Genomic DNA, 16,569 nt, shown 5'->3' with positions numbered 1-16,569 from the left:
GGTTAAGACACTGGATGTGGAGGTCCTGGTTGTGAAGCTGATTGGATGTACTGCCAACAAGGAAACATAATTACAGACTGCTTATGGCAGTGAAATAAACATTAACTTCACATGCCAATGGCACGCTCCCTCAAAACTTGTGACATCTGTGTCATTGTGTTGTGTGATCAAACTGTACATTTTAGAGTAACCTTTTATTGTGACCATCCCAAGGCACATCCGTGTAGTAATGATGCTGTTTAATCAGCATCTTGATATGCCACACCTGATAGGTGGATGGATTATCTTACAAAAGGAGAAGTGAAGTGCTCACTAACACAGATCTTAACCAATTTCAGTCAGGAGCACTTTAGTCAAACAAATATTTATTTACATTTGCAGTATTATATTTGGTGGTATGGCTCCGTTCTGGGGCCTCTCTGCCTTTCCTCGAGCTTGCGCATACGAGGACAGCCTGAGGCAGAGAGCTGATCTCGACATCATGTCTTACCTGAGCTAATGCTATGCTTAGTTTGCAACCAAAATTTTAAAGAAATAAGTCTTTTGTGTGCATAGAAAAAGTCTCAGATCTTAAGGCGTCGGTGGCTTAGTGGTAGAGCAGGTGCCCCATGTACAAGGCTGTTGCCGCAGCGGCCCGAGTTCGACTCCAGCCTTTGGCCCTTTGCTGCATGTCACTCCCTCTCTCTCTCCCCCTTTCACACATGTCTGTCCTATCAAATAAAGTTAAAAATGCCCCAAAAAATATCTTTAGAAAGAAAAAGTCTCAGATCTTGATTTTAAACTCCTGAAAAATGGGAGCAAAAATATGACAGTTTATGTATTTGTTCAGTCTAGAAAGAAAACCACAAAGCACAAGAAAATAGGGACAAATATAGAAATATTGTCTTCTCAGTGTGGTACTGTATTTCTGCATTACATTTTGCAATTCGACATCCCCACAATACAAATAAATAAGTATGTATTATCTACGGCATGTAGACTACTTTTTGCTGACTGTCCTACAATGCAATGCATCATGTTTGAATAGATGTGACAGTTACAGCTGTATAACCCCACACCTGTCAGTGATAATACTAAATTACAGTGACTACTGTCCACTGTAAAAATAGTTGATTTTAAAGTTGTGTGCATCTTTCATATTTGTACTTACTGACCAGCTTTTGAATACCAGAAAACGTGCACCATAACTTTGAATTGGTTGATTTCATCATATTAAAGCTTCAGTGTTCTTTTATTCAAGCATGCAGATTTATCAAACAGTAAAGGTACACCAGTTCAGCTTCTTGTATAGAATGAAAACAAAGGCAGACAGCGTATAAAAGCACTGAGCAAATATCTGTGTTTAAACATTTATTATAAATAATCAGTTGTTATTGCTGGCAGACTCAAAAGCCATTATATAACATAACCATAAAGTTAGTCTTTACAGAATCTGCAAGTGAGCCTCCACGGTGAAACTTAGATTAGTGCACTGCATTCATCAAAAGGAACAAACCTTACCTTGTTAATATGGCTCAGTATCTCATAACCATGAGAAATCCATCTTCGCTGGATGTCATGATTCTGAGATGAGGATCTCAGAATTATGAGATGTTTTATCATTGTTATGGGATACAGCTCCATTTTTTTCTTCCATAGAAATGTAACAGAAAATGTTTATGAACACTAATGAATCATCTCACTCATTGTGGAGCTTTCACATTTCTTTTATGAAAAAATGCACATTAAATCTGGAACATAACAGAGAAATGTTCCAGTTGCATAATGACCAATATATTTAGCCATATATTTAAGCTTTATTCACCAACTATCACTAGAAGAGTCTAATAATCACACTCAACTCACAGTTTTCACTTTATTATTCATCTTTTTGTATTGCTGAAAAATAGGAGTGTACTGTGATTAAGAGGTCTGAAAACAGCTGCTGCACTCAGGGCAAAAAATATTTGCTCAATATCTCATTAGGATAATTGTTACAACAAGAAAAGTGTCTGTACAGTTAGTATACTATTACTCATGGAAAAGTTTTGTCATGGTGGCAGCAGTACCCTTCTGTAGGAGCTAGGCTAACTCAAAGCCTCTTTGTTCTGACTATTATTTACCAGATTGTTCTTTTTCATTAAATACACAATAGGCAGTGGGCACCATATCAGTTAAAGCAAAAGGCTACAACACACTGGGTGGTAAAATGTGGTCCTGAGGCAGAAGTGTAAACGTCATAATAACTACGGCAGTAAGAAAAGGATGACAACAATTAATTACAATCCAGGAGAAGCCATGAAGTAATGGCTAAGCAAACCTTTGCTTGGCCCAATGATGTCCTTTGGGAGATAACAGTGTAAAATTGAATCTCTCTCTCTCACACACACATATACACACACACACACAAAACAAACAAACCAAAAAAAACAGATACTACACTATAGCTATCGGAACATTCCATCAGAGTACCTGACCCAACTCAAACCATTCTCCATTCCAAGTCCAGTCAAACTGAAACCACCACTGCTATCAGGTCTGCCCACAATTTAGATTGGCTCGATATGACTAGAGATGTACCAACATTTTGATAACATGGCCTGCTGCATCATCAGTCAGCCAATCCTAATGCAACTGCTGTCTTCACTGAAGCTTTATTATGTTGTCTGGGTGTACCTGTAACTTTATTGTCATCGGCCCAATCCCAATCTCCACACTCACAGACTCAGGGACTTTGAGGTGCGTTCCCGCAAAGTGCATGAGGGCTTAGGGCTGTCAAAACCTTAAGTGCATGAAGACTCTCCTGCAGACCCTACATGCACACTTTCCTGAAGTCTGCATTTCTACAGACTTTGCCTGAGGGAACTATCCGCAATTCATAGCACTGCAAAACACAGGGTTACTAGGGAAAGTCTGAAAAAATAAAAAAAGAAAACAAACAAACAAACAACAAACAAAAGTAAGCAAGGCGGACTGACATATGGGCGTTTCAGCATGTGGTACTGTATTTGCACAGAAACACAGATTTATGTGTATGTGAGTGCAGGCATAGGCTATATCAGTGGTTCCCAACTGGTGGGTTGCGGTCCAAAAGAGGGTCACAGATCCATTCTAAATGGGCCACAAGTGACTTGCAAAGCGCCAAGTTTGTAAAAAAACAAAACAAACAAACAACAAAATATATATATTTCTGAGTACAGTAAATTTCCAGCACAGAGCTTTTATTTTGAAGTGACGTTTTCTGCTGTAGAGTGAGTGACTAATCGACAGCACCAGACAGGGACAGCATACTAGCTAAACGACATAGCCAGTATGGCACTGAATATATTTAACTGTGAGACCTTGAACTAATGACTAAGGAGAAATCTGGACCCAGTGGCTGGACCAGTTGGGAACTGCTGGGCTATATTACACACCTAGTTTATTCACCAACCAGTTATTTTGATTTTGCTTAATGATGCTGTTTTAAGAAAAACAAAGAAATTGATTTCTTAATAATTACCTCTATTTCACTCTGCAAGACAAGAGTCTGGAATATGTTCACATCTTGGCCCTGAAAAAAGTAAAAAACATAAAATATAAAGTCCTAAACCTATAACTTTCCATGTGTAAAATGTTTTGGTATTGTCAAAGTAATGTGATGTGTCACTGCAAAGTGTTGCCTTGTTCCTATTTATACCATTTCGAACCTTTGTAGTCCCTCACATTCAAACAATTACCAGGTGATGTCAGGTAAGTCCAGAGACTGGGCCCTGCACTTTTCTGCACTTTTCCAACAGTGGCATTAGAAGGACAATTTTTGAAGCTTATCATCTCTGTGAACAACCATGTGAACAATTGAATGCATTCGAGGAGAGATCCCACAACAATGAGCCTTACCACACCTCATTTTAAGACATATGCACCCATGGGCACACGGATGGGCACAGTACATTTGCTACTTACACAACGTGGGTGCTGACTGTGAAAAGGAAAACTGTGAAAACCTATAAAATAGGGCCCTTTGATGTCTGCAGGAAAAAATGGGCTCAATCGATTGAATAGTAAAAAACTTTTAGGCATCTAGTTTACATTTAACTTTTGTTTTAACACAATTACCATGTGACGATCCAAACTAAATACTGATATACAGTTACCGATGAACTTTTCAACTTTATCCCAGTTTTAATCTTGGCATGTAGATGTCTTTTGACCAGGGCTCAGTGGGTCAGGTACAAAGCTCATCTAAACTGTTGTAATTAATTAATAATTAGGTTCAGAAATGGGATTTATGTCCAAACTAGGATTTAAAACCCTTTCACACTGCCGCACAGTAACTTCCTGCCTCCAGTCATTTCAATAAGGGCAAGGTGGCAAAGGGGAAGCGGTTTCTAACAAAGCGGTTGAGGTATGAAGCAGTTGCAAGCCATGTGCAGGCACACAGATTTTGCCGTAGTTCCAGCAGTTGTCGTCTGGCTTTAGTTGATTAAATAGCAGGCATTACAGAATCAGAAAGAAGACAAGATGGCGGAGATGATAATGTTGGTATCTGGAGTTACAGTGCTAGCAACTTATGAGGACAACCAGAAGAAAAACTTGGCCTGGAATAACATTTCCACCAAACTTCAGATGACTGGTAAACTGTCTATGTATAAATCTTTGGTTGTTTAAGTGATTTCCATTCTCTTGCTACAGCTTGCAGCCACAAGCTAGCTAGCACTTCTGCGGACCTTGGTGGAAACGACAGCTTTTAATAACTTTTTACCTTTTGTGGGAACACCCTTGCAGCTTCGGGCATTTGCTTGAAAGGATTTAAGCAAATGCCATAATTGTGGTAACTGCTCTACACATGGTAAACATTACGTTAGCTGTCCTCTACAGTTACATTTCAATTAGTGGAAGAAAACCCAGTCAGGACAGCAGTGAGCTGCTGACTTGACATGGTTTGGCATCAAGAAAAAATAGTTTAACAACTGATGGCTACCACAGGCCAGAGAGAAAACAACTAGACTTGAGAGGGTAAATTAGAAAAACGCTGAGCAACAAGCTAAATAATATTAGAACAGTAGCCCAACAGGAAATCATTTTGACAGAGATGGTACCCACGCAGCCTCAGCTTCAGGTCTGCAGGAGGAAATTTCTTAAGATTCACTGGGAGATTATGGTAGATTACGGTAGTGCATTAAAGTGGGCCAACTCCCTGTTCCTCACACACAGAATCACAAACACACAGATTGTATAACCCAGCACATGATGCTGCTCACAGTACAGCAGCCATCCACATTCCACAGTCACTTCACTAATGAAGAGCAAAGTGACAAACTATTCATTTCACTGGTTAACTGCATTGCAGGAGATGATTCTGCTGCGTAACGAAACCTGCAACACTTCAACATCCTTATGATTGACTATGACATTATGATAATAATATAATTTTTTTTCTTTGATATCATTTCCTGCCATTATTACATTTAAATCACATGTCAGGTAGTTTGGGTGATGTAGCTTGTTCTTTGGGTCATTTTTTTTTTTTTTTTTTTTAAATCCCAAGTTTGCGACTCTCCAAAGTATCCTTGGTTATTTATACATGGAATAAAAAAGGTAAGTGTCAGTTAACCCTGACCCAAACCCTAAGGAAATACAATAGAGGTCTCAAAGCTCATATTTGCATAATTGTTACAGTAAATATTAAATCAATAAATCTGTAATGTTGTAGTGACCTGTACAATGTCCAACGTACCAACTAACAGACAATTTGTATTTAGTCAGTGGTTTTCCCAGCTGGTTTGGAACTGGATAAGGTAGCAGACACTTGTTTTACACAAGCCACCCACAAATTGGGTACAACCATCCTAGACTCCATTGTGTACAATTTCCTCTGGGTCCCTACGATGTAAGGCCCGCCTGCTGTCAGGTCAGTTCGGAGATTAAGTCCATCTCCGTTTTGGAGTCTCGGGTCCTTTCTGGGTCAAATTTTCCAGCCTACACAGACCTGTGATCCACAGTTACGCTACAACACACACAGTCCATCACTGTCTGTACTCAAGCAGAACTGAGGTAAACTTGTATGGAGGAATCCAGGTGGGCTGGAATGTCAGGATGAAGTTCTGTTATATCCAGCCTCTATGTGTTTCTCCAGCCATAACTCTGCTAACTGCATCGTTGACGCAAACGTACTCGCTCTTGACCCAAGGCACATTTTATGTTGTTTCTGCTCAAGACTTGAGTTGCAGTGGACAGGATGATAAATGTGGACAATACCTGGTTCTTGACTGCGTAACACTTTCAAACCAGAATTAATAACTTTTGTATACAGGTCTACGTCCTCCAATCCCCAGCCTAAGATTGAGGTGTCAAAACCTCCGGCTTTTAGTAAATCACTCTTGAAAACACAGCTGATTCCAAATCCATAATCTCGCCAGAAACCACTTTTTTTGGTCAGCACAAATTTGTTTTCTCTTGGGGCCTTTTCAGAATACACTATCTTGGGGTTGTACTGACTAAAGACAACAGGAAAATAGACTTGTCTCCCTTGGACAGCATTGTCTCTGCAGCGCTGCAAGGCATCACCACTAAAGATTAGATCCACATCACAGAAGAAGAGCAGAGAGTTATTATGAAGCTGTGATGAGCCCAGCTCAAGAGCCAGTCCTCGGGAAAAGTTGCCCATCATGGAGATTATAGACAGGTCAGCTTTGGGATACTTCCTGTAGTAGTCTTTAATTAACTGCATGTGTCTTCCTCTGCTCTGATTGCTCCCACTTTCCATCAGAACAACAGAGAGCTTAACATTTTGTTTGGGTATCAAACACACTTTCTCAAAGTTCTCCATGAAGCGGACAAAGGTGTCATAGCGACCAGATAAGGGTACAAGGATGTTGACCTTTCTCTGGCTTTGCTCCCACATTTCCCTGTTTGATTCATAGACCTGGAAAGGTGATAAGAACCTCAGAGAATTGGAAAGGAAAGACAGGGATTGGGATTCAGAGTTGATGGACGCCACAAGTTCAGCCACATCTAACTCTTCAGTTTCAGTAAAGAAGGGTCGGCTAAAGGACTGCTGAAGGTAAGCATGTCGCCTCACAGGCACTGTAATTTTGCGTCCCTTATGTTTCTTGTACAGAAGCAGTAAGTCTATGATGTACTCTGCACCATGCATTGGATCCACCCTGTAGTAGCCATATTGAATCTCTTTAAAGTCAATTACACGGCCACGCGTTTTCGAATTCTCATTAATCATCTCCATGACCTGGAGGATAATGTCTTCCAGTGCAGTCCGAAGCAAGTTCCCAAGGCTTTGCCTGGCAATCTTGTTCTCAGCAGCAGAATAAACATGACGGCCAGTCAGGAAATCCCACTCAATTACATCATTTCTCTCACTGGGCTTATAGCGCATGTAGGAAGGTGGGGACCCCAGCTGTTGGTCCTCCCACAGTACTTCTGTATCACTGAGGTAACTCATGATCAGGCCTTCGCGGTGGAGCAGAAGGGTTTGGTAACAAAGCCTGGAGATCTCACGGCTCAGCATGTAGCTGTGGAGGCGGTACTGGTAGGCAGGCTTTTTATTGGGGTGAAGTGTAATGGCATTGTGGATCTTGCTACTGTGAAGCTCTTCGATGAAACCTTTCTTGTTGTGTTCATAGTTCTCATAGAAGAGCTGCTGCATCTATGGAGAGAGATGCAACACCATGATAAGAGCATGGATCATATCCTAGTACCAGAGCAAATAACACTGGACTCTTTTTACCATATGCCACATTGATTAAAATAGACCAACTATGCTTTCTAACACAATGGCTTTGTTCTTTAATGATTTACTGCCCACTTAGCTAAAGAATGTATTTAACTGACCAATATACTGATAAGTCTTTGCTACTATGTGGGCAGCACATTTGGAAAAAGAAAAAGATGCATTCAAGAGTGCAGGCTATGCTAAGTGGGGAATGGTATAAAAATCAAAACTCAATCAACTATATTGATAAAATAACAAATTAAAAGACAAAATTATACATACTTAAAGTAAAAAAAAAACATGAAACAAAAAAAGCTAATCCACAAATTTAAACAAATTGGTTAAAATCAAATATATGTATATTTTTAAGGGGATAGTTTCGGGATTTTTGATGTGGGGTTGTGTGGGGTACTTATCCATAGTCAGTATATTAAGCTTTGTTTCCACCAAGCATTCTGATACAGTTCAGTTCAGTTCAGTACACATTTTTTATGTTTCCTCTGTGAAAAGTTGTGGATGGTACCAACAGAACCGCTTCTAACCGTCCCCATTTTGGTCATCCCTCTGATGGGGTACCTAGCACACAGATCTGGTGCTAAAAGGTGAAGGTAGAAACACTGCAGTCCATTGACTGGTCAATAGCAGACAGTCAGTCTTGCTCCGGGCTAAGTTGTGACTGGTTTTGAGGCGTATGTAACCACTGTTCATACTGTGGCAAGTCTTACATACATTCGTAAACTAGCTGTAGACTGAGAAAAAAAATTAACTTAATTCACTGGGCCCACAGCCAGCAACTTTAAAGGTGGAATGTTACTCAATGCATGAGTTGACAATGTGAATCCATCAACATACCTTAAATTTCACTTTGACCACTCCATTAGTTTTTATTGCCTCTCTTGGATGACATACACTTTTAATAATGAATGGATCTTCAAGCGTTGAAAAATATATATCAATTTCAACCGGATTACGTGAACTGCAAATATTCTAATCCTCACTTGGAGAAAAAAAAGCATTGTAGAGTATAGTTCCTGTGGGCTACAGCAACACTAGACCCCTGCGCTTGCCTGAAAAGGACCAAATGCACAAACAAGCTACTTTCAAATATCCCATTGAGAGAGACTCTCACTGCAGCCTGTTCTATTTTGTTCTGAAAATTTTGGCATGTAACTCCGTTCTGTGAATGATAAATGAGGTGCAGACTTTCATCTGTGTCACCGGTGAAGAGAAAATGCAGTGAGTGCTGGACGGAGCAGTGAGTGACAATAACCCCGCCCACATTTAAGAGAACTGTTTGTGGAGGAAGCTCTAAATGGACTAAGGGTCGAGGTACCATGTCAGAAAGGGTAACTTTTGGTTCCAAAGGTACCATACTGCAAGTGTTTGGTGGAAACACAGAATTACCTACAGTAGATGTCAGTTTGGCAAAGCAGGCTCGAGTCCGACACGAAAGCTAAACAATGCACCGCTGTGAAGGGGTCAGCAACAAAACGTATTTTAGTCACCTGAAAAAAGTCCCACTTCACAAAACCAACATCACTTTAAGTGTATGTTATATTGAGAGTATTTTCACCATTTTCCCTTTCCGTTAGACAGCCCGTTCCAGCTTAACTATTGTTAAAGGCTTCAGTTTCCCATCTATGACCTCGTCAAAGCCACCAGACTCCATTAAGGAAAACAGTAATTTTACCTTGCTGAACATGCGAGCTGCTGGTCTACCTCTGCTTCGATTAGTTAGTTTGTGTTATTGTGTGATTTTGGTGAATCTGAACTAATCCTTTTAAACGTAAAACAACTGTTCAAAGCAGTGGTAGACCAGCAGCTCTTGTGGTTAGCAAGCTAAAATGTAAGTTTTTCTTAATGGAGTCTGGCTTTCAATATAGCGATGTAATGGCGTCATTTTCCCCATTGTAAATCAGTCTGACATTAAGGTAAAGCAGTGGAAATATTCTAAATATATTGTACACATATTACATATTGACTTTTTTTTCGGTGGGACTTTTTTTTAAGGTTGCTAAAATACGATTTGTTACTGGCCCCCATCCACAGCAATAGATTTGAATAACTTGCTTGTCAGACTCCAGCCTGCTTCTCCAAACTGTGGTTGTACCGACTGACATCTACTGTATGTAATATACTATCTATGGATAAGTACCCCATACAACTCCACTTCACAAAATTTGAATTGTCCCTCTAATGTGTCACTGACCAAAAAAATAAAATATAAAAAACATTTTGTGCATCTATTGCTGTTGCTTTTTCTTGTTTGGTTCTATCATGTCGCCTCTTAAGTCTGTGAAGCAGGAGCAGAAATGTTACTGTTTTCCTTCTGCTAATATTCACCATTCAGGAAATAAATATAATAAATAAAGATAAGTCATTAAAACCACTAAACTGTTAATATTATAATGGGTGCAGATCTTAGAGATTTTGCCTTTTCACTCTTCCTTACATACAGTGGATGTCTATCATCCATCTATAATGTTCTCTCTAGTCTATATAAACCCCTCCATGCGCAATGAAAGTGAATGATGTTCTTATAAAAGCCCTGATATAAAGTGGACTGGTGTTGCTATGATTGTCTATCACCAAATAAGAGGGCCTCCATTACAAAACTAGTTTTCCTTGCAGTTGGTTTTAATGAAATCTTAAAACTAAATCAGTACTGAAAAGCTTTCATTTCACTTCACCATAATTACTACCTACTACCTACTGACTGTCACTGATACTCTAGAAACAAACAGCAGACTAAGTCCATACCTCATATGACCACACACACTGTGTTCCTCCAAATCGCCGCACACAGCGGCCAACTTCCACATCCTCGTGGGTGGTGTACATCTCCCTCAGACAGGTACTGATGTGAGGAACCATCCTGCGTAAAACTTCTCTGCTAAAGATCATCCCTGGGCCGCCCATGCAGAAGTTCTCTCCAGGTTCGAGGGCCAATCTGCCCAACTCCTCAGCCATGCCCAGGCCTGTCTGTCCCAGGTAAAGGGGCTTACTGCTGTTCAGTGACCGCAGGAACACCTCCAGCTTCTCACCTGGCAGAGGGGGAAATAAGATGGGATTTTTTTTTCATGATACAGTAAGTCATACAGACAAGACATGTTCCATTGTGGTAGTGAAACACTTCAGAAATAAACACAACTCTGAGAATTATTCTTCTATCCTGGGCTCTACCAATAATTCAGCCACAAAAAGGTTCCCTTCCTAAACGCAGCTCAGGTTTCTCTCAGTGCTGTTTGTGCTGAGAAAGCCATGTGTAAGTAAGGTAAAGGAGGTTATTGGGTTGGTGCGGGGAGCAGTGAGACCTGGCATTAGGGGAGTGTCTCTGGGACGCCAGAGATCACTGTCTAGCCTCCTGGAGGTGTCGTGGGACCAACTAGACGAAACACTGGTGAAAGGAGGTTCCCACCTGATGACCCCAAAGACATGTTAGTTATCACTGCTCACTGGTCTGTATAGTTAAGCCTTGCCCTAATAGCTTATCATAGGGCTTAGGAAGTTATTCACTGAGTGCTGATCCTTTCTTTAGAGCACAAACTTCTTGTGTTTATTTAAAAAAATAATCATTCACCAGATCACATCAGAAATGAAGAACATTTTACTAAAAAGGGTAGCCCATAAATCATCATACAACTAGTCCATACCCGGGGATGTATTATGTATAGAGGCCTAAGAAATCAAAAACAGTATATTAGAGGAGATGCAAAATCAGAGCACTGTAAATGCACTGTGTTATAAATATTAATGTAAGACAAACAATGCACACTGTATTTAGAACAATGCTTTATGGCAAAATACATGGAGCATAGTTTCAGCTGACGGCACGGAGGCACACGCATGCCCGGGGCCATGCGCGGGCACACAGGTACACACATACAGGTGTCGATCCGCAAGTGTTGGAGATAAAGGCTTCCCAGCTAAACTGTGGTCCCAGCGCAGGTGTTTTCGAAGTGGTCTCAGCACATGCGCAGCTCGCACTACTAATGGTGCTCACAGTATGAATGGGTAGTGGACAAAAACGTGAATATAAACAGTAGAAATGTGGGTAAAATGCAAAAACGGCATCGTGGCTGTCTGCACATGACCAAGATGAAAGCAAGTTCAGAGAAGTAGGTCTAAGCAGTGAGGAGGAAAAAGGATGATGACAGACAGACAGATGGACGGACGGACGGAGGGACAGAGGTTTCTCCATTTTAATAGTAGGATAGTAGGATAATAGTAGGATAGTAGGATAAGCAAATAAAATGGACTCCATCGTCAGTCTCACCTAAATTACATCACAAACAAAAGATCAGTAAACCTGCATGCTTCTATAGCGAATGGTAATGTACCTGGATGTTAACTGGGCACAAAGAGCCCTTTTTTTCCTGTGACTCACAGTAGAATGAGGTCAAACTCAGTCATTTAAAAGCAGTTTAGGGATTAAGTTATAGGATGATTTAGCTTTATAAAAGTCTGGGACTTATTTCAGAAGTTATGGCCATCATTGCTTTTAGTGAAGTCTGGTCAATTTCATTTATAAATGCCAATATCAAAAAAATTCTTCATGGAGCTTTACAATCTTTATAGCATACAACATCTTCTATCTTATGATCTAAAAGGAAGTCTGATGGGTCAAGAGCAGTCAGGGGATCGGACAGGTTGGAAACAAGCCCATAACTTAGTAAGTTTTGGAGGTAAAACTAAAATTAACTGCCCCCACAACATCGCTAATAATCCCTCATCAAATGGGAAAACTGTGTGCACGAAACTAGAGTGAGTCAACATTGGAGCAGGAAGTGGGTCAGTAAACTGTGATGGACTTGTACAACAAAAAGTTTGGGTGACAGTTTTATTGTTTATCGTTGGACAAGTTTGTCTAATCTGGGGGTTTGTTTCCAACCTGCTTGTGTCTCTCGACCCTTCAGACTTCTTTTAAAATCTGCGGTCATGTTCTCAGATCTCATCCATTAATTTGGTGAGCACAGTGTTGTTATTATTTATGAACTACAAAAATAAGACCAAAGTTGTCATTCAGTGCCAATGAGCCAATGATCAGTCCCAAGGGATTTTGTAGCATCAAGCACTGAATTGCAGTTTGCAACCAGCTGAAACTTCTTCCAGCTAGAATTCCTTCAGTGTGCATTGTTCAGGAGGTTTTTACTGGGAGCCGAATTATCTACAGAAGTCTCTTCCTCTCTAGAACAAACAGACCAGGTGATCTAAACCAGAAAAACCCTGAATAAAGCAGTTTCATGTTACTAACCAGTGTACATATCAGATGCAGTTTGGCATGTTTGGCATCTCCTCCACTACCTGCTAAGTGTGCTCATCTTTTTTCTCTGATAACTTCAGATCCAGATGTTCAGGAGGTTTTTACCAGGAGCCAAATTATCCCCACATTATCCTCTTCCTCTCCAAAACAAACGGACTAGGTTTCTCATTTATAAAACAACTATCTGGCTATCTGGCTTCCACATGACCTCACCATCTGCATCACCACTTTCCCATCCAAAGTGTTCATGAGTCAAAGTTTCACTCATCAAGTCTGTTTTCATAGATCACAACTTTTGTGTGGGAAGTGGTGTATACTCGTTCAGGCCTCAGTTTATGCGTATGCAATGTTTATAAATGAGAGCCAAGGTGATTTAAACTGGTATAAACACTGACGTTACTGTACTGACGTTTTTGACGTTGTTGCTCGTTGCAGTTGGGCTGATAACTATGGTGGCTGACGCAAAAACACGGAAATGCAAATGGCCCCATCTAGAATCGGTGTTTGGTTTGTCTGTTCTGGGCTACTGAAACATGTCGGTGCAACATTGCGATCTCCACAAACAAGGACCTGCTCCTTATGCGGATATAAACGGTTCATTCTGAGGTAAGGAAAACACAACAGTTCTTATTTTTCAGGTGATTATACACTAAAGAAAACCTACTATTTATATTGTATTCCGTTTCTGCCAATATATGACCTAAATCCTACACACTGATCTTTAATATTTGGCCCTTGAGTGGCACAGAGCTTTTCCCAATGGATAAACCAGCCCTGCCTTTAAATGCATTTAAATGCAACAAAATCTATAAACTTCAATGTGTGTATATATATACATATATATATATATATATATATATATATATATGTCTATCCATTGTCTGTCCTATTGTTTGTGGTTTGTCTATGTCACTGTTTTGTTGTTATCACGCAATTCCACAATTGAAAAAATGCATTACAATTGAGTTAAGATGTTGGCAAGATTTATTGTTGGTATGTTAAATGTAAAACGTGTAGTTTTATAAAACTAGGTTCGGAAACAAAGACAACCCCTCGAACATATCCCATTGCCGCCCAAAAGTATTTAAGCACACTGGATCCATTCTCTTTCTCTTTGATGCATTTCTCACATCCAACCCACCCAATCCCTTTTACATCTTTTTCTCACTTCCTTTCTGCATAAAGAACGCTGCGGGGGCTCTATCCGAAGACAAGTTTAGGAAGAGACAACTCCCCCACAACTCCCCCACTCTCAGTCTCAACTCCCTGTCTCCCTCCTGCGTTCCTGCCTTTAAACAACACATCTGTCATTGCACGTGCCCATGGCCCAGAGTGCCACCCTTCATCCCTCGACCCTAATCCTGTCATCCATAACCCTTCACAGGTAGCCAAAATGACCTGAATGAAATTAGTTGGGTCGCGTCTGGTTGCCCGACTCGGCTGAGACTCGGCATGAATAACACCCCAAAATCAGGCTAAAACAGCTGGCCCGATTTCAGCTGCCAACACTGCAGTTACTGAGCTGTTATCAAAAATGACCTGGCTCAGCATTGGCCTAAACTTGGCACGCCACAAGAAATGAGTCGGGCACCATTAGTTGCCAGATTCAGCTGAGACTCACCACCAGACGCACCAGAAGTGGGCCAAATCAGCTGGTCTGGTTCCGGCTGCCAACACTGCCGTCACTGAGTTCATCCATTCATTCTCTGACCATAGTCCCTTCATCCCTCATCCATTCCACCCTCAACCCTCACCCATTCATCCCTTCATCCTTTCCTCCAAACCCTTAGTCTATCATATGCAATAATCCATTCTAAAACTTAATCTTATTGGTCTTTGAAAGTGAATACAGTTTAAAATATAGGCCTATGGTTTATAGTGGTTTATTTTAAATAATCATTTTTTTCATAGCTTAATATTTGACTACAGCAACATAGTATCTCCTTGACTTAAACTCTCACGGCACGCGCGCACACACACACACACACACACACACACACACACACACACACACAGAATAATCACCTCTTATATAAACATCATCATCAGCCCGCATGAACCACTCATATTTATCCAGGTAGTGGTCGTGGATGTACTTGAGCATCATGAATGACTTCTTCTGTGGCGGGTACGAGTCGTCCACACCTGCCAGCGAAACCACCGGGACGGGGACAGGCACGTGGACGGTGTCCGAACCATCGCTCGAGAAGAACTCCACCTTCCCAGGTATAGAGCTCACCCAGGTCCTGTACGCAGCCACGGCGCGAGTTTGTACATATTTTTTCGCTGTCATCACACCTACATAGAGGAAATGCTTCGGTTTGCTTACCGGTGTCCCGGTGTCTCCGCTACTGTTCCCTGTATTGAACAACCTGTCCTCCTCCTGACTCAAGTGCGGGCTGTCCCGGTCTTTGAGAGCCGCGGTGTTCCCGGGGTTAGCGGGACCTTTACCGACAGAGGAGTCACTGTAGTACAGACACATGGGAGATTTCTTCCCTTTACTTTCCAGAACCTGAGGCACGATGAGCCAGGAGGACGCGGTGAACCCGAGAAAGACACCGAAAATCACGGTCGTCCACGGTCTCCTTGACTTCAGAGCCATTGCTGCTCACCCTCCGATCAGCTGAGCTCTGCGGTGAATGGAGTGGAAATGTATGAATGCTGCCGTTGTCTGGGGAGGTGCTGACGTACATGGACATCCAACATCTCTGTGTAGAGCATTATACGTGTCTACCTGATGTGGAAAAAAACACCTTCCACCTCTGATAGCGTAATTCATGGGGCTTAAAAAAAACACGTATCCCTTTCAGAACAGTCCGCCCCATCCTCAAGGCTCGCCCGTCCCATTTCAAACTATGTCTTAAACCGTACAGTAGCCCCACAAGGAAATATTTTATAGCTAAGTTCCACTCCCACTAGCAGCCGCGATAAATTCCCGGACTCCACTGTAGAGTCCCGCTGGTTCTTTATTATCCGTCATGGTGTTAGGATCAGTCCTTACCACTGTGCTTTTTTAGGATTTAGCTAACGTAGTCCAATAATACCACAAACACGTCAGCTTCCTCCAACAGCAGTCACTGAGCTGTAGCTCACTTTAACCCGCTCCCGACTCACCGTCAACTTTAACACTGACGTGTAGACCTACATGGTGTTTTTTTATGCCAAATTCATTAGGGATTTCCCTCCATCCCAGTGACAGTTAACGTGTCATCATGTTGTGTCTGTGTTCCGTTATCAGTGTAACAAGATTTCCAGTCGGGGGTTTCTTTCTTCAAAATAAAAGCTTGGTTTCTCTAAATCTACAGGAGTCCACAACTAAAGTCTTAATTTTCTCACAGCCAGTTAGTAAAGTGCAAATATAAAGTCTATACACGATCTTATGCAATACTGATGGTTCTAATTCATAATAAATGTCAAAGCAGGACGCTAGTACTTTTATTTTGACAGATAGGCCTACTTATCCACCATCAACCTATTTTTGTGTTTTAATGTTCCTAACTGAAAAGGAGACTTCCGATATTATGTTTCTTTGTGACAAAACAAAAGCTTCATCCCTACAGATAAGTAAGACTTACAAAGTGACTCATAACGATTTTTCTATCACAGAAACACTGTA

At 41.1% G+C, this 16,569-nt stretch overlaps 1 protein-coding gene across 1 annotated transcript; it reads right to left on the bottom strand.

Moving 5' to 3' along the window:
- Window positions 1-1,335: 1,335 nt before the first annotated feature.
- LOC117270149 (chondroitin sulfate synthase 3-like) lies at window positions 1,336-16,177 on the bottom strand. The gene is made up of 3 exons (XM_033647639.2): window positions 14,979-16,177; window positions 10,451-10,734; window positions 1,336-7,624 (listed from the first exon to the last, which is right to left on the bottom strand). Exons 1-3 carry the CDS (start codon window positions 15,553-15,555, stop codon window positions 6,053-6,055), a joined length of 2,433 nt encoding a protein of 810 aa, XP_033503530.1. The 5' UTR covers window positions 15,556-16,177; the 3' UTR covers window positions 1,336-6,052.
- Between the last annotated feature and the right edge of the window lie 392 nt (window positions 16,178-16,569).

The sequence above is a fragment of the Epinephelus lanceolatus genome, chromosome 19 (genome assembly GCF_041903045.1).
Source record: "Epinephelus lanceolatus isolate andai-2023 chromosome 19, ASM4190304v1, whole genome shotgun sequence".
Classification (NCBI taxonomy): domain Eukaryota; kingdom Metazoa; phylum Chordata; class Actinopteri; order Perciformes; family Serranidae; genus Epinephelus; species Epinephelus lanceolatus.
The sequence above is the reverse complement of the archived record's forward strand: the minus strand, read 5'-3'. Positions and strand labels throughout refer to the sequence as shown.

Bases quoted from the DNA above. Each gene is read 5' to 3' on its own strand.
- LOC117270149 (XM_033647639.2), bottom strand. From the start codon at position 15,555: ATGGCTCTGAAGTCAAGGAGACCGTGGACGACCGTGATTTTCGGTGTC. The intron at 10,735-14,978 runs GTGATTATTCTG...CCCCTCTGCCAG, and splicing joins TGATGATGTTTATATAAGAG to GTGAGAAGCTGGAGGTGTTC. The intron at 7,625-10,450 runs GTATGGACTTAG...CTCTCTCCATAG, and splicing joins AGTGTGTGTGGTCATATGAG to ATGCAGCAGCTCTTCTATGA.